Source organism: Vombatus ursinus, unplaced genomic scaffold, assembly GCF_900497805.2.
Source record: "Vombatus ursinus unplaced genomic scaffold, bare-nosed wombat genome assembly UNPS02014778.1, whole genome shotgun sequence".
In the NCBI taxonomy this organism is placed as follows: Eukaryota; Metazoa; Chordata; class Mammalia; order Diprotodontia; family Vombatidae; genus Vombatus; species Vombatus ursinus.
The window spans coordinates 18,248,572-18,272,507 of record NW_020954556.1 but is presented as its reverse complement, the minus strand read 5'-3'; the positions used below and the strand labels follow the sequence as shown (position 1 = coordinate 18,272,507).

General features: G+C 41.3%; 1 protein-coding gene across 2 annotated transcripts in view; it reads left to right on the top strand.

The window, feature by feature from the left end:
- Positions 1–19,811, top strand: part of TGFA (transforming growth factor alpha) — a 129,312-nt gene extending 109,501 nt beyond the window's left edge. For both annotated transcript variants that reach the window (XM_027865565.1, XM_027865564.1), the window contains exons 4-6: positions 4,786–4,935; positions 9,364–9,473; positions 13,363–19,811. In XM_027865565.1, the coding sequence (XP_027721366.1) occupies positions 4,786–4,935; positions 9,364–9,473; positions 13,363–13,370 (268 nt within the window). In that variant the 3' untranslated portion in view covers positions 13,371–19,811. The remainder of the gene's footprint in view (positions 1–4,785; positions 4,936–9,363; positions 9,474–13,362) is intronic.
- The last annotated feature ends 4,125 nt before the right edge of the window (positions 19,812–23,936 follow it).

Here is a 23,936-nt window from a genome sequence, read left to right as displayed (position 1 = left end):
CTGTCCCAACCTCTCTGCTGACCTCTAATCTTGCATCTTCAATTGCCTTCAGACATCTCAAACTGGATGTCTAGTAGACATCTTAAACTTAATACGTCCTAAACCAAATTCATCTTTTCCTCTAAGCCCTCCTAGCCTCCTAACTTTACTTTACTGTAGAAGGAAATGCCATCTGTCTTGTCCCTCAGGTTTGAAATTTAGGAGACACCCTGGACTCCTCACCATCTCTCACACCCCTCACCCATATCCAATCTATTGCCAAGGCCTATCCATCTCACCTTTGCAACATCTCTTGTATATGCCCCCTTCTCTCCTCTGACACTGCCACCATTCTGGTGCAGGCCCTCATCACCTTACGCTTCAACAATTGCGTTAACCTGCTGTAGAGTTTGCCTGCCTCAAGTCTGTCTCCACTCCAGTCTGTCCTCCATTCATCCACCAAAGTGATCTTCCTAAAGGGTAGGTCTGACCTGTTCACCTACATGTACATTCCAGTGGTTCCCTATTGCCTCCAGGATCAAATACAAAATCCTCCATTTAGTATTCAAAGCCCTTGGTAACCTATTCCCCTCCTACCTTTCCAGTCTCCTTACACCTTACTCCCTAAGATGTACTCTTCAATCCAGTAACCTGGCCTCCTGGCCGTCCCCCAAACAAGACCCTCCATCTCTGTGCTCTGGGCATTTTTTTTGGCTGTCCCCCAGGCCTAGAATGCTCTCCATCCTTTCCATGTACTGACTTCCCTGGCTTCCTTTAAATCTCAATTAAAATTCCATCTTCTATAGGAAGCCTTCCCCAACCCCTCTTAATTCTATTGCCTTCCCTCCATTAATTATTTACTGTTTATCCTGTATATAGCTTGTTTTGTATATATTTGTTTTCATGTTGTCTCCCACATTAGTTATAAGCTTCTTGAGGGCAGGCAGGGACTGTCTTTTGCCTCTTTTCCTATCCCCAGCACTTAGCACAGTGCCTGGCATATAGTAGGCATGTAATAAATGTCTGTTGACCGACTGTTGAATCAGGTTCATGTTCAAGATCCCTTCCAGCTCTGGCATCTGATGAGTCTAGTCTCTGAATCTCAGCATACTGGAGAGTAGGGGAGAAGCAGAAATTTTAGAAATAAGATCAATTTCTGATTGAAAACCTACCCATAGATTGAGTTCTAAGGTCCCTGTGATACTGAACTCTTTCTCTCCGGCCCAACAACAATCACTTTGTTGACTGGGGATTGGGCCACTGGGGCCTGGGTTCCCCAACTTGGCCCTGCTCATCAGGTAGAACATTTAGAAAGCTGAGAAGCCCCAACTGGGTTTTCTGACCAGGGGCCAAACTCCCCCACTGTGCAGTCTGTGTTGGCAGTTTGCCTGGGAGCCTGGAGGGGCCCTGCTTACTTCATAGACGTTATAATTCTTCTTTTTTTAAATGGAAATACACCCAGCCGCAATGTTTGCTCCTAGGGAAACACCAAAGCATCCTTGTGGTCTTAGAGTTTAATCATCAACTGCAGCGGGGAAGAAAGGAAGAAGGTGGGGACATAGGGGGAGGGGAGGACCTGGGGGAAAGAATACACCTGGCTGGAATGCTTAGACTGTTTTGCCTTTCATCCAGCTACACTGGGCTCTTTATGTGGATCAGTTAATTCTCATTAACCTTTCTCTGATGGAAATCAGGTGAGTCCCATTTTTACAGACTTGTAAGGGAAGCCGAGACTTTGTCCCACATAGCTGTAGGCCTATGATGAAATGGAAGGAACACAAAATTTTGAGTCAAAAGAGCCTGGGCTTGTATCCTGGTTTTTGCTATTTAATTAAATCCATTTTAATTCAACTAGCACTTACTAAACAGTTACCCACAGCTAGGAATTGCACTGGGTGCTAGGGATAAAAAAGACAACAATGAAACAGCCCCTGCCCTCAAGGAGCTTACGTTCCACACTCTCAATTTACTACTGGCATGAGCTTGGGTAGATTCCTCACCACTTTTCTTTTGAAAATAAGGAGTTGGACTAGAATGTCTTTAAGGTTCCTTTCAGTACTAAACCCTATGATCTCATGAGCCTATGACTTGTGCTAATAACCCAGGTTTGACCTGAGGAGGTCTTGCCTAAGTGGGAGAATTTACTCCCCATACCTTCCGTTCACAAAAATTTGCTTAACTTCTTTTATATGTTACAATAATGTAGGAGCACATTGTTGTTCAGTTGTATCTGATTCTTGGTGGCCCCATCTGGGGAGTGGTTTGCCATTTCCTTCTCTAGCTGATTTGACAGATGAGGAAACTGAGGCCAGCAGCGTTAAGTGACTTGCCCAGGGTAGATTTGAACTGGGGAAGACGAGTCCTCCTGATTCCAAGCCCAGTGCTCTATGCACTATGGTCACCTAACTGCTTAATAAATGCTTATTCTTCCACTCCCACATCTCCACTCTAGTATATTTTCCACTTGGCTGCCAAAGGGATCTTCCTAAAGCTCAGATCTGAGTATGTCATACTCTCCTACTACTCCTTCCCCTCTCTGGGTCTCAGTGATTCATTGTTCCTAAAAAGGCGATCAAAACTTATATCTTGGAATCTGAAGCATTTTAAAATTTTGAAATTTAGCTCCAAATAAACAAGCACTTTTGTGTATTCATGAACCAATCCCCACTTTAACACGGCCGTGATGTTAAAGGTTTGAATCTTACCAGTTTCCTTAGGCGTCGACATGTTCCACAGCCCTCTGGACTTCCTGCAATCATCTCTTTCCACAGGAAAATTGGTTCCTCAAATATATAAATGACCCAAGGGCCTTTGTGGCATACTCAGAAATCTTGTTTTTCCAGGCTAGAGGTTGAATCAAAATTCTTCCTTGCTTAAAGGTTTCATTCATGACACCTCATCCTCTTGCCTATTTCCTTAAAAGTTTTAAAATCTAAAACGAGAAAGTAAAGGAGCTATCTTTATGCATAGAAGTAGTGACTACCAAGTAACTGTCATTTCATTGCCATAAATAAGGAAAATAAAAAGTTGAATGATGTTTTTATCCTGAGTTTAAAAAGAAAGAACATTGGGGAAAGGGTGTGAATGTATATAGTGGACAGAATAGTTGGCATGTCATAAATGTGCCAAACAGTGTTCACTTTCTTGGCCAGGTCATGCTTTTACAGAATTTTCAAGGAAAAATCCCCTAGTGCAATAGATATATACAGAATTGTATTATGCACACACATGTGAGTACATGTGTGTTTGTGCATGTGTGTTCATTAAGGGACTTCTGGATAGAAATAAAAATTGTCTGGATGGAAAATGTCCAAGGTGGGAGATTTTTGTTTGGGTAAGAAAGTGTATAATCCTGGAGTGACATGGTGGGGTTGGGGGCTTCCTTATAGTCCCTTTGTTATCTCTGGTACTTGGCGCAGAGCTGATTTTGATACAGTCAGAGTAGGTGGGGGAGACTTTCATACCCAAGAAACTGGTTTCTGCTACTTAAATGATCACTGTAAAGGAATTTTAAAATCTAGAATCATTGAATATTAAAAGTAGGAATGGATTTTAGAGACTAACCAAGCTCCCTTATTTTACAAAGGAGGAAACTGAGGTTCAGAAATTCAAGGATCATAAATTTAAAACTAAGATAGTCCCTAAAGGCCCTCTGGTCCAACCCCCTCCTTTTACAGATGAGGAAACTGAGGCTCAGTGAGAGTGACTTGTCCAGAACTCCACAGGGAATAAATAGCAAAGCCGGAATTGAACCTCGGTACACCAGCTCCAAATGCACCACTCTTTCCAGGGTACCATATGTCCAAGAACATGCCCAAGGTCATTCAGAATGCTGTTATGTAGTAACAATCACTATGGGTTGATCCTAGAGCATAGTATCATAGATTTTTATATCTGGAAGGGAGCTTAGAGGTCATTGAGTCCAGAAGCCCTCATTTTAGAGAAGTGAAAACTAAGGTCCCAAGAACTGAAAGGGTGACTTGTCAAAGGTCACACAGCCAGTAAGTACCTTGGATGAGATTCAAAACTAGGTCTTCTGGAGTAATTCCAGGTCTAGCACTTATTGTACACCACCTCTTGAACCCATTGTTATTTGGATTAGTTGTTGAAGGTGTAGTTTAAGAGAAAACAAAACGAATTCCCATCTATCACTCTAGGGTTGATTGAAGGTAGCACAATTATTTTATCTCATCTTCATAAATTCTTCATTAAAAAAAAAAGTACCTGGCTCTCATGGAATATTAAAATGCACTTTCATCTTCGGCATCTTAGTCTTTTTTCTTCATTTGCAATGCTTGGCCAAAGAGCAGCATAGTCCTTGGGGAGCCCCTTTCATCCTAGAATCATAAAATTAGTCGTCCCTAATGAATTCTTCCAGTTGTTCTGTGAAATAGATGTGTATGAATTATGATGGCCCTTTGCGTGCATTTAGAGGTAAGGTCTCTGCCCTGGGTCATGTAACAGAACTGAAAAGGTCACTCGAGAGAATCACTCGTGAGCCTTCCCTCATACACTTGCGGGATTTAGATGTAGAAGAGCCCTCAAAGATTGCCTAACTCACTACCACCAACTCCTCCCCCCTCCCTTCTCAATTTACAGATAAAAAAGCTGATGCTGTCTCTGTGGGAAAGTGAGTCACACAGGTGATACAAAACAGAGGCAGCATTAAGTCTTCTGACCTCTCTGTCCAGGGCTCCTTCCGTTTGGCTCTGCTTCCCTTGTGGTCTTTAGCCCCTCCATCCCATCGCCACTCCAGAAGGATGAGGCATCCTCACAGAGCATTGCTGACTTTGCCTTTCTCCACAGATGCCATTCTGGCTACGTCGGGGCGCGATGTGAACATGCAGACCTTCTCGCTGTGGTGGCAGCCAATCAGAAGAAGCAGACCATCACTGCCCTGGTGGTGGTCTCCATAGTAGCCTTGGTTGTCCTCATTGGGATCTGTGTGCTAATACAGTAAGTATCAACTTTGTTCATCTATTAGACCAACGGTTCTTACCCTAGGTTCTGTGGACTTTTTTTTAATAGCTGTATTTCAGTATAGTATGATATATAATCATAGGATTTGGAGTTGGGAGGGACTTTATAAATCACCTAGTGCACCCATTTGTTTTACAAATGCTGAAACTGAGGCTCAGAAGCATTAATTGATTTGCCCAAGGTCACTCAACTGATAAGTAGAAGAGCTGGAAGTTCTCTTGACTCCTTCCTGGTCAATCAGATCCATCCTGAGATTAAGTTACTCCTTAAAATACTTTAGATGTTAGGTCACTGAAGCATATGTTTTTAGAGCTGGAAGGGATCCTAGGGGTCATGCTATTCCATCCCTTCAGCTTTAAAATGAGAAAAACAAGACCTAATAAGTTTAGTACCATGCCTAAAGTCACAACATTGAGGCAACAGGAGAATACGAGATGAAACCCAAGAAGTTCTTCTACCTCCAAGGCCAAGATTCTTTCTACTGTACAAGGATGCCTCTCTATAAGTGAACAGCCCAGGATTTCTGGGTTACATGAATAACAAGATGGAGGACCAGACATTTTTTCTGATCCTCACAGTCTCTCAAACCTTTCCAAAATAACAATTATGCATAAGAATTATAGCTGTCTCCATAGTCTAACTCAGGTAACAGTCTGATGAATTAAAAACAGAGAAAGCTAATTCCTAACTCACTCAGTACTCCCTCCTCCACTGGCTTTCATGGTCTGGTAGGACAACCCTACCCAACCCATAGCGTTTGTGGTCTGGGATCCACTTGGTAGTCTCCTTGCTGCTGCTACACTGTCTGATAGCACACACTACCCCCTCCCTGGCCCTGCCCCCACTCCACCATTCTGAGGCAACAAATAATAGAATTCAACTCACCTCTTTCCCCCACCATGTTCACAGGAGGTAGAGATACAGGAAAACAGAAGCTTGCTCTGTCTGGGGTAGCAGCATCCTTGCTGCAGTGCATCAGTACTCAACAAGAGAACTATGGAAAAGAGGGAGCTGAAGTAAGGCACCAGCATGTGTGTGGGGCTCCCCCATACCTGAAAGAAAGGGGATTGACATCCAGCTAAGACCAGTTCTGCTGTCCCCCACCAAGAAGTCACTTGAGGTAGAGACTGAGCCTAGTAAAACATGAATTACCCATTGGGGGAAGAGGTGAGGTCTCAGCTTCAGAGAAATGGCCATTGAAGGGGAAGTAATCAGAAAGTTAATGATAGGGGAATATAAGGGCAGGGAAAGAAAAAAATTACCAAAGATCTCAGGAGTAGGATAACTCAGTTAAAAACCTTGAGTATAATTAAATAAGAACAAGGAAGATCACCTCCAAATCATCCAAATGAGTCCAAACATCTCTGAATAAATATCATAGGACAAACAAAAATGAATATTCAGAGGACCCTGTGGATTCCCAAAAGAGTATGGGAACCACACAGCAGGATGTTTCTGAAAGGTTCAAGAGAGAAATAAGAATCATGACAGCATAATTTATGACCTTCATGATAGAAATAATTAATAGTATCTCACCAAAGAGAGAACACCTGATTGAGAATGGCTATACATAGAAATGAAGGACAAATTGGAAGAAGAGAAAACAAAAAGTAATAACATTAAAAGAAAAGATGGCCATTATATAAGAAAAACACGTATGTAGAGATAATTTAAAGATAATAGGTCTCCCAGAAAAACATGACAGATCACAAAAGCTGAACACCAAAATGCAAGAAATACTACATGAAAACTACCCAGAATATCTGAACATAGAAAACAAAGTGCCTATTGAAAGATTCCTCAGATTGCCTCCAGAAAAGAACCCTGTGGTGCAAACTAAAAGACAGTTATCGTTAAATTTAACAGTTCAATTCTTCAACTGACTTGGAGAAAGACTTTCAAATGTAAAGGGAAGAAAATTTGAATAATACAAGATTATTCTGTACCCACCAGAAACTACGGAAGATAATGAAATAATGTGTTCCAAAGAGCAAAGGCACTCAAGATGCAATCCAAGGTGATATATCATACAAACCTGAACCTAATTATCCATGAAAAAATATGGGTGTTCAATAAAAAGGAGACATTTGAAGCATTTCAACAAAGAAAGCCAAACCGGAGCAAATAATTTGCTTTTTGAATACCTTAGACAAAAGAAATATAAGAAAAGTAAACAAGGAAGGCACAAGTAACTAAATAAATTAACCTATGGGGAAAAACACCCTAGAAAGAGAAAGACACCTATGGGGTTAAAAACCACGACATAACTATGTAGCCCAGACTACACCGCCGCAGACATTCAGGTGGGGAGCAGTGGGGACTAGAATCTCCAAAATATACTTCACAGGGGACTCGGAATCTGAGCTGAACCCCTAAATATAGAAGGTATGGATTGACAGAGAACAGACTATATACCCTATATTGGAGTCATGAAACTGGTCTCTACTCTCAGCCATGGACACTTTTTGTTAAGGAACCTTCTCTACAGACTACAGAAACATTCTCAGACAACTTTCAGCGTAGTCTGATCTTCCTTTAAGATAAAATGGACTAATGTACCAGTTCATCTTAGTTGTTCTTATTTTTAGCCAGAGTTAGCTTTAGCACCCCATTTCATTTTCCCACTGAGCACCTCATCTCTTTCTTCCTCTCAGCTGCTCCTGTAAATCCTGCTCACACATCATCAGTAGAGACAGATGTGGTGTAATGGAAACAGCATAGGACCAGAAAGGAGATGAGGGATCAAGGTCTTGCCTCTACCCTAAGCTCACTGGGACTTTGGAGGATTCTCTTTCCCTCTCTGGAACTCAGTTTTCTGATCTGTAAAATGAGAGGATTGGACCAGATAATCTGATGCTCAATGAATAAAATTCTCTTTCTAACTTTAATTAATCAAGTCATGCTATGAGCAATCAAAGGAGTTGGATTTGAATCCTGACCCTTCTGCTTAGAACCATTGTGACTTAGGGGAGGTCATTTATTTCCCTTCTCTGGGCCACAGCTTCCTCAACTGTTAAATGAGAGGGCTTGACTGGATATGGGGTTCTTAACCTGAGATCCATAAATTCATTTTAAAAAAATACATTTTGATAACTATTTCAATATACTAGATTTCCTTTATAATACTGCATTTTATTTTGTATATTTAAAATCATTATTCTGAGAAGGGGATTTATAAGTTTCACCAGACTACCAACGGGGGTCCATGACGTGGAAAAGGTTAAGAATCTGTGAACTGGGTGAATTCTAATATCCCTTCTTCTACCTCTAGATTCTGTAACAATTGGCTGATTTTTCAAGCCCAGGGCTTTGTACGTCAGGACTTCATATACCAACTACCTTTTTCTAGCTGATCCCAGGAAACCATTCATTCATTCATTCATATTGTATTGTATTCAAAGAATAAGCCAGCTTAAATATACAGGAGCAGTAGACTGACCCTGTATCTATCATTTGTAACTCTGACCTTGCAGATGACATATGATGATGACATACGCCCACAAATATGTTAAGCTTTCAGTGACCTGATAGTTTGGGTCATCAGGATCTTTTAGGAGTCCAGTTTACAAAGCTGTGACTCATTTCCCTCTCTCCACCTCCCACCCCAACCATGTTTTTCCCATGGGTTATGTCATGCTTTCCAAATTCCTTTCTTCACTTTAAAGAAGTGGATAACTATTCACTTCATCTTCCTCAGATCTTTGAAGAGGTATGGCATGGATGCTATTGGGATGGCTGCTTAGTGTTCAGCCTTAATAACTGTTTATTAATAGTGGTGCTCTGTTTAAAAAGGGTCTTTCAACTTCATCCACAGGGTTTCAGGAATATTCATTCATGAACACAGTTCTCTTGTCTGGGAGGCAGCTAGGTATGAAGCCCTCTGGGGAAAATTGAGGAGGCCAGGGTTCAGGGGAAGAGTTCAAAGGATTCTGTAAATGCAGTTATAGAAAGGAGAAAGTGATTCTAATACTCCCAGAAAACTGGCAAAAGTGTGTTTGTAACTGGAGGGAACAGAAGTATCACTAAATCTTAGGGTTAGGAAAAACTCCAGGGATCATTCTAGTCCAACACATTCGCAGCTCACAATGGCCTCTTCACCGTCTCTGACAGGGATCATTCTGCCTGTTCTTGAAGAGGTGAACCTCTCTAACTCCATGGGCAACCCGTTTCAACGTGGGACTTTTCCTTATTTTGAACTGTAATCTGCCTCTCTCTCCTCTGTGCCCACTGGCCCCAAAATACAGGTATACTAAGGTTCTCGTAATGCCCGTGTGCTCTCAGCACGGCTGGAGGGAGATAACGTCCAGGCATTCCCTTTCTGTGGCAAGCTCAGATGTGGCTTTTGGCTGCTGTTAATGGCTAAGTCCGTGTTCAAATTCTCTTCTTGCCCCTCTTGCGTTCCAGCTGCTGTCGGATAAGGAGGCCTTGTGAGTGGTGCCGGGGCTTCGTCTGTCAGCATGAGAAGCCCAGTGACCTCTTGAAGGGAGGAACAGCTTGTTGTCGCTCAGAGACAGGTGAGCACAAAAGTCCTGGGGATGTATTCTGTTTGGAGGTTCCAGCAGCCAGCTTCTTTCCTGGAAGGGAAATAGAGGTGAGGCAGTGGAAGGAAGGTTGATTTCTATTTTTTTTTAACCAAGTTGATCCTGATTTGCTTTTGCATTACTTAGATGAGAGTTGAAAGTGCTTGGGAGCTTTTATGAACCTGTGTCATTAGTCAGCCAGTGAACATTAAGTACCTACTATGTGCAGAACACTCAACTCTACTGCAGGAGATACAAAGTTTAGATGAAACAATGTCTCTACCCTCAGGGAACTTACAGTGTAATAAGAAGCTAAGACATCAACACAAATTAAGTCACAGTATTATGTAGGTGCCTTAAAGAGGTGCACACAAAATTCTCTGTGAAGTTTGGAGGGAGAGGCTATTATCCACCGGGGATCAGGGGTTTTGTGACATTTGAATGTGTTGAATTTTAAAGGATGGATAGGATTTCAATAGTTTAAAAGGGAGAGGAGTGTTATTCCAGGCCTAGAAAACAGCATAAGTAAAAGCCTAGCCACACAAGCATGAGTCCAGTTTAGCTGGAGTATAGAGTACATGGAGGGGAGTAATGTGACATAAATTTGGGTAGCTCTAGATAGTGGGGAGCCCTGAATGTCAGGGAGAAGAATTTGGCCTTCACTCGATGGGCAAATAGAAAGCTATGGATGATTTTAAAATGTCACTGAAGGACTGGAGGAATAGACAATAAGGCCAATCCTCCAGAGATTTACAATCTAGGTCCTTCATTTTAGGCAGCTAGGTAGCTCAGTGGGTAGAGTGCCAGGCCTGAAGTCAGGAAGACTTGTCTTCCTGATTTCAAATCTGGCTTCAGATACTTACTGTGCGTGACCCTGGGCAAGTCACTTAACCCTGTTTGCCTCAGTTTCCTCATCAGTAAAATGAGCTAAAGAAGGAAATAGCAAACCGCTCCAGTATCTCTACCAAGGAAAATCCCAACTGGGGTCATGAAGAGTAAGACATGACTAAATGACTGAACAACAACAACAAACCTTCCGTTGAGTCAGTCTTACCAGTATTGAAGTACTGACCCCAACTGTTTTAGAATTTGAAATTCCATTTATCTGAAAAAAATAAACTCTCAAAGTCCTCCCCAACATCAACTAAGGTTTTGAAAGTGAAGCTTTGATGAAGCTTTTGATTACCTGTTGGCTAATTCAATTGCAAGCACATAATTTAAAATTGCTTTTGAAATTTTACCTCTAAATCACAGAACAAAAGAAGAGAGATTTGCCCAGGGACAGACCAGATACTCAGGATTTTCCAAAGCCTGGCAACCCAAACCCTTTCCTCTGAATGGTTTACATATTCCCTCCACATGTGCTTCTAGTAAGCTGAGCTGAATGAAGGAATGTCAGGCTAAGCTTTAACTGCAGTGAAGTCTGTTGTATATAGGGCAAGCATTTTCAAATAGGGGATATGGAGGTAGTTGAAGAAACCTGAGGAATACTTGTAACCCATGACTATACTCCCTTGTGTATATAGTACATGCAGAGATATTCACATTCCTTTTGGGGAAGGCTGACTTTTTCATCTCTGATGTACCATTAAGAGGAAAGTGGGCAGTAAATGATGCTCACTCTTTGTTTGTCTAAAGTGTGGGCAACTGAGGCTGTAAAGTGACATGCCTCAAGTCATGCCATTGTAGTAGGACAGCATCACAGAAAAACCTGTTAAAAGCTGGAAGGAACCTTAACGTTCCCTCCCCTTCATTTTATTGATCCCAAAGAAGGTGAATGACTTCTCCAAGGCCACACAGCGAGGAACTATCAAAGCCAGAACTCCAATATAGCTCTCTTGAGCCTTCTGTCTCCAGGGCCAGAGCTCTTTCCACCATCTTATGCTTCTGTCCTGGGAAGAAAACTCAGGACTGACATACAAACCTTACCTTCTCACAGACATACCTCCACTAACCCACTGGGACAACCCACTGAATAAGTGAATGAACTAGTAAAGGTAAATATTTCCCCACCAGTTGAACCCAACACCCTGGATAGACCTCTAGTTTGAGGAAGACTTGGTGTTCATTGCAATTATTTAGAATGCATGGCATCCCCTTCCTTTTTGGTGTCCCCTATCGTCTCTTTGGCTTCATTGAAAGGAATAACATTGTAGTGAGAAGAATACTAGAGTTAGAGTCCAAAAATCTGAGTTGAGATCCTGGCTCTGCTGTTTACTACCTGTATGACCTTGGGCAAACAAATGCCTCCTATTCTCTGAACACCCTAGAGTCCCAAGTCTAGAGATGGAAGAGACTTTCAAGGCCATCTACTTCAACACCCTCATTTTAAAGATGAGAAATGGAGACCAGAGCTTCAGTGCCTTGTCTAAAGTCACATAGTGAGAGGTAGAATTTGAACCTGGGTCCTCTAACTCCCAACCCAGTGCTGTTTTTCACAATACAATGCTGCCTCATTTCCAAATCTATAAAATAAGGATGTTGATGCAAATGATATCCAGGCTCTAGCCCTTAGCTCTAAAAGTCCCATTAGCTCTAACATGTACTAAGATTCTTCCCAATCCTAGTAATCTAGATTCTGTGCATTCTCAAGTTCCTTACAGCTCTGGAACTCAATGTTCTATGCTTTAACCTTTCTTTCCACCTCCAAATCTTTTTATTAATGACTGAATTATGTGGCTTTTCAGGGAAGGCCAAATGTGAATTACTGTAGGCAAGACAAATGTCCCATCCCCAAACCTCCAACCTGTTGTAGATGCCATGTGCTGCCAAAGGCAGGAACCATGATGCCCTGTTCCCTCCTTGTCTCTGATGGTAGGTGGCCAAGCAGAAAATAGTCACTGAAACGGACACACATGAGTAGGCAGGATGAATCCAGGGGAGTTGAAGACCAAATGCACATTACCTCATTTCTATGAGTTCTCGGATCTTTGGAAGATAGACAAAGAAAGACAGTGTAGCCCATTTCCTATGGGGGTAGTGGCCTTGCAGAGACCCCCAGAACTGGAAGCAGATCTTAAGAAGCTTTGGGCCTGGTAGTATAGTGTCAGAAATACTAGATCTGGTGTTAGGGGTCAAGACCTGATTCTGATGGTCACTAGCTATGACCTTGGAAGATTGCTTCTATTCCCTGGTCCTCTGTTTCTCTGTCTCTGAATTGAGGTTAAATGTAAATCCTATGTATCATGGTAATCATATGTAAATCCTATGCTCTTATAAGTTGGGCATCCAACTTATAATGTTGAGCACCTGGCAAGCCTATGAGGCCACCAGGTTGGCCGCTGAGCGGTACTGGCTTAAAGGGAAGACCAAGATGATGGATGTCCCCTTTGTTCTTATGTGTTCAATTTCTTTTTTCAATCCAGCATTAAAGAGGGGTTTTCTGCTTTCCGAGTTTCAGTCGTCATCTTCTTCTTCTTCTCCTTCCTCTTCTCCTTCTCCTTCTCCTTCTCCTTCTCCTCCTCCTCCTCTTCCTCCTCCTCTTCCTCCTCTTCCTCCTCCTTCTCCTCCTCTCCATTTCCCCTTCTTCCCCTCTCCCTCTCCCTCTTCTCATCTTCTTTCACTCCCATTTTTCCTCCTTCACCCTCTCCATAATAATCATAATCATGATAGCTTGCTTTTAAATAGCATGGTTTGCAAGTATTTTTCTGTAAATTCTCATCCTATCCTCTCAACAACCTCCTAAAGATGGACACAGCAAAAATTGGACTTAAGCCTAACAGCCTGCGAGTATAATAGTGATGAGAAATTGAGAGCTTTTTAATGCCTGTTCCAAATTTCTGTCTTGAAAGTCAGCTCCTTCCTGATGACTCCTTGTTTGGGATGCCAACTGGAATGGAGAGCTTCAAGCTCACAGTAATGGAGCCTTTCTCTTTTCTTACAGTGGTCTGAGGGAAGGACTCCAGGGTTACAGCCAGTTGGACTGCTGCTGCCTGATAAAGGAGAAAGGACTCTTCTAAAAGAAGTGCATTTCCCATGGAAGCAAGTATTGCTGGGGACATACTAGCAAGCATTTTTTTTTCCTGCATTGCCTCAAAAACTCCTATGCATCCTCTTTATTATTTGCTGGGCTTCCAGAACTCATCAAGACTTCCATCTGCTTGGGGTTACCTGGTGTGAACTGAGGATGAAAATCAGCAGACCACGTAACCCTTAAGACTGTGTTGTTGGAACTGGATGACGGATGGTCCTGGGAGGAACTGCAAAGAGGGTTGGCTTCTTGTTTACGTAGCAGAGTTGGGTACAGGTGTGGAGGTGTTTGAGTTTGGTGTAGATGTGAGTGTGTGTGTGCTGCCAGGGACAAATTTCAATCCGAAGTTCTTCCTCTATTTTTTCCCCCTCGTCTATCTGTGCTTCATTTTTGTCTTTGGATGAAATTGTCAATCTGTACCCATGACCCTCCTTGTGGTGTTTGGGAATCTTACCTGGAACCATGAGTTTCCTTCAAGTTGTTACAGTTCTGTCGCATTTGTTTGATGGGAGAAGGGGGCAAAATGGGGTCACTACTTACATTATGGAAAGACATCTAGTTCTAAGAAGTATTGTCTTTTCCAGCTATAGAACCTTTAACACTTTAACCCCCTGAGCCCTCTGGATGTGTCCACCAATAGAAAGATATTGTAAATCCTCTATTGATCTTTTTTTTCCAATGGTGGTCATTTCTAATTTATTAAATAGCAAAAGAGTTTCATTTTTCATCTCTTAAATCAGTGTAAAACACACACACACACACATACACACATACACACACACAACCTCTTTAGATTTTCTCCTTCTGCTGTTTAGTTACAGAGTAAAGTTATAGCTCAAAAAAATATATTTGCATCTTTTGATCAAGGGAGGCATTTCCAGCATCCTAATCTTTAGTCTTTGGGGAGGAAGACCATGGACCATATCACAGGAAAAAAAAATGCACCACTGAAATTTTAAAGCTGAGCTTTGAGACCCTAAGCCAGTCCTTCAGTTCAGTCTTATTCCAGGTGGGATAACTGACAAGTAGCAAACAGAAAGCTTATCCCCTCTGAAGAGAGACCGAATAGGCAGATAGATCTGTGCCTGTGTGTGTGTAGGAGAAGTAAGCTCTGTTATGTGTATAGAAAATTACTCATTTATTTAAAAAAAATAACATGTTGACAGCCTCCTGGAGAAATCTTCTAGGTTGTATTTGGAAACTGATGGTTAGCGGAACATCCTTGAAATTTCAGGCCAGAACCAGGAAAAGGAGAACCAGTCACTTACTTTTCATGTGTAACTCAGTTTGTTGCTTTATTTTAAAATTGAGAACATTTACCTTTCCTATTTATTTTCAAGTCATTAACCAAAACATTCTAGTGATTTTTCTGTTTTCCATTAAGGATCATTTTTAAAAAATAAATAAATAAATGTCAGATAAGCCTCCTCCCCCCCTTCTAGGCCAGATCTTCCCCTCAGAAGACAAAAAGTAGGGTACTTTTGGCTTAGGATGCAGTTACCATCCCTGAATGAACAGTGGTAGATATCTTGTATATCACTAGACTTTGTTAGTTAAAATTTCAAGATAGAATTATAATGAGTAGATATATATATATACATATATATAAATTTACTGTACCATATACAAGGATACTATTTATTCATTAGTCTTTGAAAAATGAGAGACTTATACTTTTCAATACATTCTGCTCCTCAGATCTTGAAAGGACTCTATTAAATGAGTAAAGATAGTTTGAAATTCTCCTATCACAGACTCCTCCCTTGCCCTCATTCCCTTTCCCTCTCCAGTCTCCCACCCTCATCTCAGTTTACTCCTGTTTGTTTTTTTAAGAACTGAAATAATAATACCGTCACCCATGTCTTAGCCTTGGAGCATCGATTTTTTCCTTTATTAGTGTAACTTGGAATCTCTGAAATTGAGGATGAGAATCCAATCTGTTCTCTACCTAACCTTCTTAATTCTCCATGTGATCCAAAAGATATGTATCCTAAAGGCAGGACTTGGGGGAGGGGGGTTGGAACTTTTGCTATACTGGGAGCTCCTAACTCCCTGCTCCTACCCTGGAGTTGTAAAATAAAACATCAGCTTCAAATTTGCAGGTAAAGCACCCTGAGCCTCCCTATGAGCCATGAGTGTATTGAGCTGTGGAACAACAATGGCATCTTTACTCAAAACCAGGCCCACAGGGCATTTTGTTATTTTACATGCTTCCTCCCCGTTCTAGAAACATGCTAGGAGGTTAAGACGTCTGTGCAGAGGAGAGACTCATAAAAGTGCAGGTATTTTTTTTAAGTTATAATTTGAAAATAGACTTATGATAGTGTTTTTAACTTGGGCCAACATTTTCATTTTAAGGCAAATTTGCCTTCTCATAGTTTAACAGAGGCTATTTGAGTTCTATTTTCCTTTTAAAATGTTTTTTCAAGTACCAATATGAAGTATTTGTTTTCCAAGATGGACGAACTAAAATCTAGTCTGTGGGATTTGGTGGTTTTGCTTGTAAGTAGCATTTCCCTGTGTGTAATTCTATTCCCATTATCTGTATGTTCTCTGATGAACATCTGCATGCCTTCCTGGTAGCTGGTGTTAGTTGCCATTCAAAGTCAGCCATGTACATTCAGGCAGTGAAACCAGGTGGAACTTTCATGGCTCTCTGTAAAGGGGTTCTGGCTTGCAATAAGTCAATACTTTGATTCTCATTTCATGCCATTGCCCTCATCCTGAATCATGATAGAATGTCCATTCACCCCATGGCTTTGATCTATCCCCTAGATGTGCTAGCCTTACAAAAAGCACTCTCTAATAAATGCTTGTTTGAAGATACCTGAAAATGCTGTAGTAAAGAAATGATTTAGAGGAGTAAGAACTTGAGGCTTTTTTCAGGGAGAGGGATTCAGATGTCTTTCCTCTCCATGACTCTTTAAAGAACCTGGAGTTGAACTAATAGCTTTCTCCCCCAATTTGAGTTCATTAGTTGGTGATTCCTTACTTAGAAATGGGGTGGCTGATGAGCATTTGGCTAATGTACCATTTTGGGCAATGATACTTCTGTCTTTGACTGTAAAAATGTTATGTTGGTGTTTTCTCCACCAACTGGGTTAAAATTTGTCCATTCTGTGCCCTGCTGCCAGCCTCTACAGGTTCTATACTACTAGTTTCGGAAGATCAATTATCCATTAGGGTTTTCTTGAGTTGAATCCTCAAGGCCACTAAGCTAATGCTTTGAACAGAATCAACATTTGGGTCCATAGAGCCCCAATATCTGATTTGGTTGGCTAATGAAAACTTACCAGGCAAAAAAGGTCAAAGATCCCTGGAAAGCAGAACCCAATTATCTAGCACAGACCAATGGCAAAATTTCGTCTTCCTACTCATAAAATATGGTATAACCCGAGTGATGCATTGGCCTCTTGACCCAGAGAGAGGTACCTTCTTTGGCACGTGGCCCAAGGAACAGGATTGTAATTTGACCTCAGACAGGGAGTTGGAATATTTAAGCCTTTTTCTAAAAGATAATCTGGATATATAGGCCCAAAAAGGCTTTTGATAGCTGACATTTCCTGCTCCCACACTGGGCTTAAGAAGTCTGTCTTTACTGCTTCTTTTGGGGAGACTTTCCATACTCAGTTGTAAGAAGGGCATTGAATCAATAAGCTAGTCTTCTGGGGACAGTGTTTTCAGTGTGTGTATGGGCTGTTTGTTATTTACCCACACAATGTTGCCAGGGACAGACATCAAGTTTCCAGGCCTTGATGTCTCCCACCCTGCCTAGCCAAGAGGGCTGGGAATATTCAAAGGCCTAGGGAGACCCAAGGTATCCATTTGCAGAAATGATGTAAGCACTTATATTAATGTTTAAATGTTCTCCAAGGCAAACCATAGTTCTTCCCAATAACTGATGAAACCAGTCTTTCTGAAAGATCCTAATAGTATCCAGACAGACAGAAAGACCAATAGGTGCCCAAACTCAGAACTAAGAACTACCCATTGTAACTTTTTACTAACCCATCATGAAAATGTCCAACTTATCATTGTCTTTATTAAGTTTATTTAACCAGCCTGATACTTTTTAGTCATGGTTACTCTCTCTTCTGTATATGTTGCACTGAAAAAGTTAATATTTAATGTTTTAATTTATTTTGTGTGGTAAATTAATTTTGATCTCTGTAATATGTTAATGTGATTGGCAGTTCTTTTCCTCAATATCCAAGTTAGTTATTTAAAGAGGAGCAAGTAATATAAAATACAGTTGTTTGTGTTTTTCCAGAAATGTGCACTGTGGTTTGATTGTACTGTATCTTGTTTTGAAGGATGAAGGAATGAACTCTTTTTTTTTTTTTCTAAAATATGACTGGGACTTTTTTTTTAAATAATTTTGGGATATCACTGCAATGATGTTGAATTTTTACTGTACAAATATTAATGTAAACATAAGTAAAATGATCATCACTGAATTACAAGGATTCTAAAAATTGACAAGGAATTCTGCCTGCTCCCTAGAATCAATGAAATAATTCTGGCAAAGGGGACTTTTGCCAACCACCACATACTTCATACCCAGCACTGTACTAACTCATCATGGGAGAAGTATAAAACACAGCCTCCTGCCCTATAGGAGCTTAAGTTGGGGAGACAAACATATATGCGCACAAACATAAGTGTAGACCAGTAGGAACACCCTGTCATTAAGCAAATAGGAGCAGTATGGAATGACAAGACACAGGTAAGGAGTTTGGACATCAAAGAGAGTAACATGAACAGTAGGAGTCAGGAAAAGCTTCTCGGGAAAGGTGGGATAATACGATTTTTTCCATTGTTCACTTCCCAATTTAATCATACTAAGGATGGTCTTTGGATTTGAAATATTTCTAGTGAATTTGGAGTCTTGGGGACCTGGGTGTGAATCTTGGCTTTTTTACTTGCTAGCTGAGTGACCCTGCTCAAGTCACATCACCTCTCTAGGCCTCCCCTGTAAAGGAAGGAGCTTAGACTAGATTATTTCAAAGGTCTTCTCTAATAGTGGCTCTATGCGCCTATGATTTTCTCCTTGAAGATATTCTAGATATTCTTCTGTATTCCCCAATGTCTCCTTTAAGATAAATATAAAAATAAGAGCTGGCTTTTTTTGTTTGTTTGTTTGTTTGTTTTCAAAAGGCAGCATGGTCCATTAGAAAAAGTTTTCAATTTGAAGTCAGAGGACCTGAGTTCAATTCCTAGCTATATGACCTCAGTCAATTAGGGGTCAGGCTTCAAATCAATGATTTTAAAAATCTACAAAATACTTTGAAAATATTGGTCTTTTTTATGTAACATCATTTGGAACCTAAAGTTTTTTAGAACCACAGAATGTTAGAGCTGGATGGGGCCTTCAAGATTATTCAGTTCTAGTCCAATTTGCCCTTCACCCCCATTTTGAAGAGGAGAAAGCTGAGACCCAGAGAGACAAAGATCCTCATTTGGTCATCCCAAATGGTAGCTATATTAACATGTTGATTTTATGCCCTCCACAAATATAACAAGCGTACCATCCATGCCCTCATCATCCAAGACGTTAATAAAAGTGTCCACAGGGCCGGAAGTGGCCAAGCCAAAATTTGAACTCGTCTTTTGATTTTAAGTGTAACGTTTTCCTCTTGGACCCCTAGACTATGAAGGGAGCTCCTGGCTAAGCCAGAAAACTTGCCTCTGGTATTTGAACATCTAACCTGTCTCTCTGCCCTCTTTTTCCTGTCATCTTTAGTGCCTGGCAGTTGACCAACACTCTTACCTTGCCCACTTGTACCTTCCTGGTTCTTTGTCGTCTGCCTGTTTTCCAGCCAGCCGTTTGCTCTGACCTCCATCTTTCTTTCTTCCATTGTTGCCTTTGCCCACTGGGTCTTCAGACACAACTTCTTACCTGTTTCTTGCAGGCTCTAATGTCACAAGGAAGGGGATCTAGAAGCACCAAAGCCTCTGAACTCCCCCAAAACAACTGAGAACCAACTGGTTAGGATGTTGGGATCCAGTGGAAGAGATCTTTTGGTTTTCACTCATTGACTGCAGGCAGGCAAGCAAGCAAGCAGAAATCAGATCAATAGGGAACCTAGAGGCAGAGCAAAAGCATGTAGGACAGATTGTAGGGATCAAGACCTTGATGAATAAGGCAAAGTTCCGACTCATCTGAGAGCTTACATACTTTCTTTCAGGACAAAAATCAGGCTTTGGTAAAAACAGGCAAAACTCCAATGGATTTTCCCCAGTTAGTCATTGTTTAAGGAAATAGACCATTCAGAGTAATGCCTCACAATAATACAATACTACTTTACTTCGGTTTTATTTTTTTTTCCTCTTTTAGAAAGAACTTTCCCATTTATTATTTCTTTTTTGGCCTCAATTATGAGGTATGCTTTTTATCTCCATTTTAAAGATGAGAAAACTGAGGCATAGAAAAGTTAAATGACTTGCCCAAGGTCAAACAGTGAGTTTTTAAAATGGATTTTTATTGATAGCTTTTGTTTTTACATCACTTCAATTTCTTCCATTACCCATCCTAGAGAGCCATCCGTGATGACAAAGAATTTTCACATAATGAGTTAGTGGTAAATACAGACATTTTAGGAGGGAAAGGGACCATAGCCTGATTTCCTCCAGATATTTTGGGTATTTTCTAGACTCTGATAGCTCCAGATATCTTGAGACCCAGATCTTTCAACCCAAACCTACTCAGTGGGCATTGACCTTCCGTGTATTTTTCCCTTAGTGCCCTCTGACTCTTGGTATTTTGTTGGGGATATCACACATAGGCACATGCAGAGTAATTCAGGGCAGCTGTAACCAGGAGCTGAAGTTCAGCCATGCTGTTACTGGTACATTCCTGCTTCATGAAGTCACTTTACACTCTCACCCTCATTTCATAGGCCAACAGAGAGAGCACTACCCATAGAGGGGAAGGAGAAGGAGTAGTAGAGATAGTCAAGGGTCTTCTGCTACCATCCAAGCAGCAGCAAAGAAGGGCTGAAGCTAAGGTGGGACTCTGATGGCCAGTACTCCTTGGGCTGTCTAGTCCTCCAGATCTGAAACTTACCAGATGAAGGTCCTGAATTCTTAGACCTGGAGATGAATGAGGCCCCAGAGTCTACCTGATCCAATTTCTTTACTTTACAGACTAGGAAATGGAGGCCCAGGAATTTTAAGTGACTTACCTTAAAAAAATTTTTTTAAGTAACTTGTCTGTGGTCTTCCAGAGAGTGAGAGTCAGAGACAAGGACTCAGATGATTTGTGTTCAAATCCTGCTTCTGACTCTTAAGCCAGAGATGCCCATAGGCAAGTCATTTAGCATCCTGGGCCTCCCTTTCCTCATCTGCAAAAGAGAGCTGAACTAAATGGCCTCTGAGGATCTTTCTAGCACTGAATCTATAATCCTATGGAAGCCTGAGCAATTAAGATACCTGCCACATGTGTCCCATGCTGCTAGCTCAGAGTCTTTGTCCTATTTTCCGGAGTTTCAAATGACAAAAATAACAGCTTGATCCCTCCCAGGTATTTGATGTCTACAAGGCCCTTGGGAAGATTTTACCCCCAAAAAAGAGGCCAGCATGGAGATTTGTCTTCGTTGATGCTTCCGTTATGGAAGAAATAATGGGAAGAGCCTTCTGCCACACCGCCCCTAAGTTTGAGAACAGAGGGAATTAATAAAACTCAGAAGAGAGGGGGGCTTTGCACTATTTCTCGAAGGAGCATCTCCCCCCTACCAGAAATGAGAATGAATAAGAAACAGGCCAGGAACACGTAGCTAAGTACAAAGACTAAAGTCCAAGTGAAGCATGGACTGTTGCAAAAACAAAGAAACAGTGGTCAAGATATTCCTTTGATGTAACATGGCTTGACAACAGGAACGCGGGGCCCAGAGCATAACTCTGGAGTCAGAGGCTTGAGTTCAAAGCCTAGTTCTTCCTCTCTTGTGTGATCATAATTAAGTCACTACACTCCCCTGGGCCTCAGCTTCCTCATCTCTAAAACATAAAGGGGTTGGACGAGATGAAATCTTGTCTTTTCGAGTTACAAATCTTAGAATCCCAGGTTCCAGTTCTCAATAATTATATGATATTGAGTAATTCACTTTAACACACATCCTGAACCTCTGTTTCCTCATTGGTAAAATGGGGATAATCCTGTTGTACTTACCCCAGAGAGGCTTTGTGAGGTTTAAATGAGATACTGGAAATGAAAGAGCTTTCCAAAGGTTTAAGGTTCTGATTATACAGGTTAGACATCATGGCCCTGCTCAAAAGCTGTCAGTAGCTCCCTATTGTCGGATAAAATACAAACTTCTTAACCTGACACTTAAGATCCTCTGTAATTTGGATTTGCTACAACTCACTCTTCCAGACAAATCTGGCTACTAGCTGTTTCCCAGATTTCTTCTTTCCCTCACCTTACCTATACATATTTGTACAAGTTGTCCCCCATACTTGGAACACACCTCAACCTCCACACATCAGCCAAAAAAAGTTTTTCACTGAAGTATTCACTTCCTCCACAAAGCCTTTTCTATTCCCTCACCCCACCCATTTCAGAATGATCTTTTCCTTAATAAATTTCCCTTGGGCACCTTATTTCAATCTCTGTGTTCCTTCCGTACATTATATTTCCCCTTTGAGATTATCCCCCATATACTCTATATATATTTTGTCTATCTATACCTAGTAATTTACATGTCTCCCCCATTAGAATGTGAGCTCCTTGAGGGCAGGGACTGTTTTTTACATTTCTTTGTATCCTTAGTGCTTAGCACAGCGCACCTAATAAATGCTTTTTAATTGATTGTTATGCATGTGTTCTGTTTAATCTTCCCCACTGCTCTATTCTGTTGCAAGCACCTTGAGGTCAAGATTGTGTCCTTTTTCACCATTGTATTCCTGGCACCTATTTCTGTGGCTGACACGTAGAGGTTCATATTTTCCCAGTTAAAAACAGAAATAAAATGTGTTTTCATTCCAAGAAAGAAAACAAAAACCAAATGTGCTGTACCTTCTTTCCCGGTACCAAGCTGCCATTTTGAAATTTCTCCCAAGCTCCTGCATATCCCTAATTGAACAAAAGCCATAGATTTGAGGAAGGAGTGGAGGGGTGCCCCATCTACATTTCCAAACAGAGCCCCAGTCCTGCCCTGTAAAGATCGAGGCTCAAGGCAGCCTAATTCAGAGTGACACAGTCCAGGTGAGACAAGGCTGGGCCAAAGCTCAAACTGCAGAAATTGTAATCAAGTTCAAGGTGAAGGGGAAGAGGGGCAGTGATCCCTATCTGAGGCTGAACTCTGGGCTGATAAAATGCCATCCACATTCCTTGGAGGGAACTCCTTCTAGTGCTGAAAATCTGATATCATGGGAAGAATGTGCTGCCCAGGAGTACTTGTAACCTTAACCCTTGCTTGAACAGAACCAAGCAAAGCAGTTACCATTTTTCCTCCTGGATTTCTGACTGTTCAAGTGAAGAAACTAGCTCCCAGTCACCCATCTACCACCACCTATACAAACAGACTCAGCTCTGTCTTGGTAAAAGGAGGCCAGAACCTTCACACTAGTGAAAGTTTAGCTTCATTCAGACTTTGTTTAACCATTTCACCTTGGACTGCAGTAATCAAAGTTTAGCGTCTAGAACCAAAAAGTTATAGTCCCACTGTGCTCTGCCCTGATCAGACTACCTCTGGGGTATTGGATTAATAGGATATAAACTCTTTGAGATTGGAGACTTCATTTTTCTCTATGCATCCCTAATGCCCAGCACAGTGCAGCACATGGTACAATATAGAGGCTTAAGAAATGTCAATTGATTAATTGGGTTCAGTACTACATTTTAAGGACCTTGACAAACTAGAGCAGGGGTTCGTAACCTAGAGTCCGTGACTTGATTTTTAAACATATTTTGATAACTTTATTCCAATATAATTGGTTTCCTTTGTAATGCTGAGTCTGTGCATTTAAAAACATTATTCTGAGCGTGGGGTCCGTAAGTTTGACTAGACCACCAAAGGGGGTCTGTAGAACAGAAAAAATTGAAGAACTCCTGAACTAGAATGTATTCAAAAGTAGCTAATCATTGGATAGAGAGTTGGAAGAGACTTTAGAAGACTTAGTCCCAACGCCCTCCTTTTAGCAGATAAGAAAATGGAGCCACATAGAGGCTAAGTGACTCATCTAGATCCAGTTTTCTTTCCGCTAAACCACATTGCTCTGAGATTGTCAAGATGACTGGAAACCATGTCATACAAAGATCATTTGAAGAGGGAGGAGACATTTTCTGCTGCTCCAGGGGTTGAAATTAGGAACAGGACAGGGAAGAAGAATTTCAGCAGAAGAAGATTTCAGCTTGACATAAGAAAGAACTATAAATTCACCCCCAGCCAAGGCCTTGCTAATGATCTCCCTTTCCTATAAATAAGGTCCTTCTCTAAACTGACCCCTAGAAAAACATTTGCCTTTGGCTTGGTGATTTCTACGCTCAA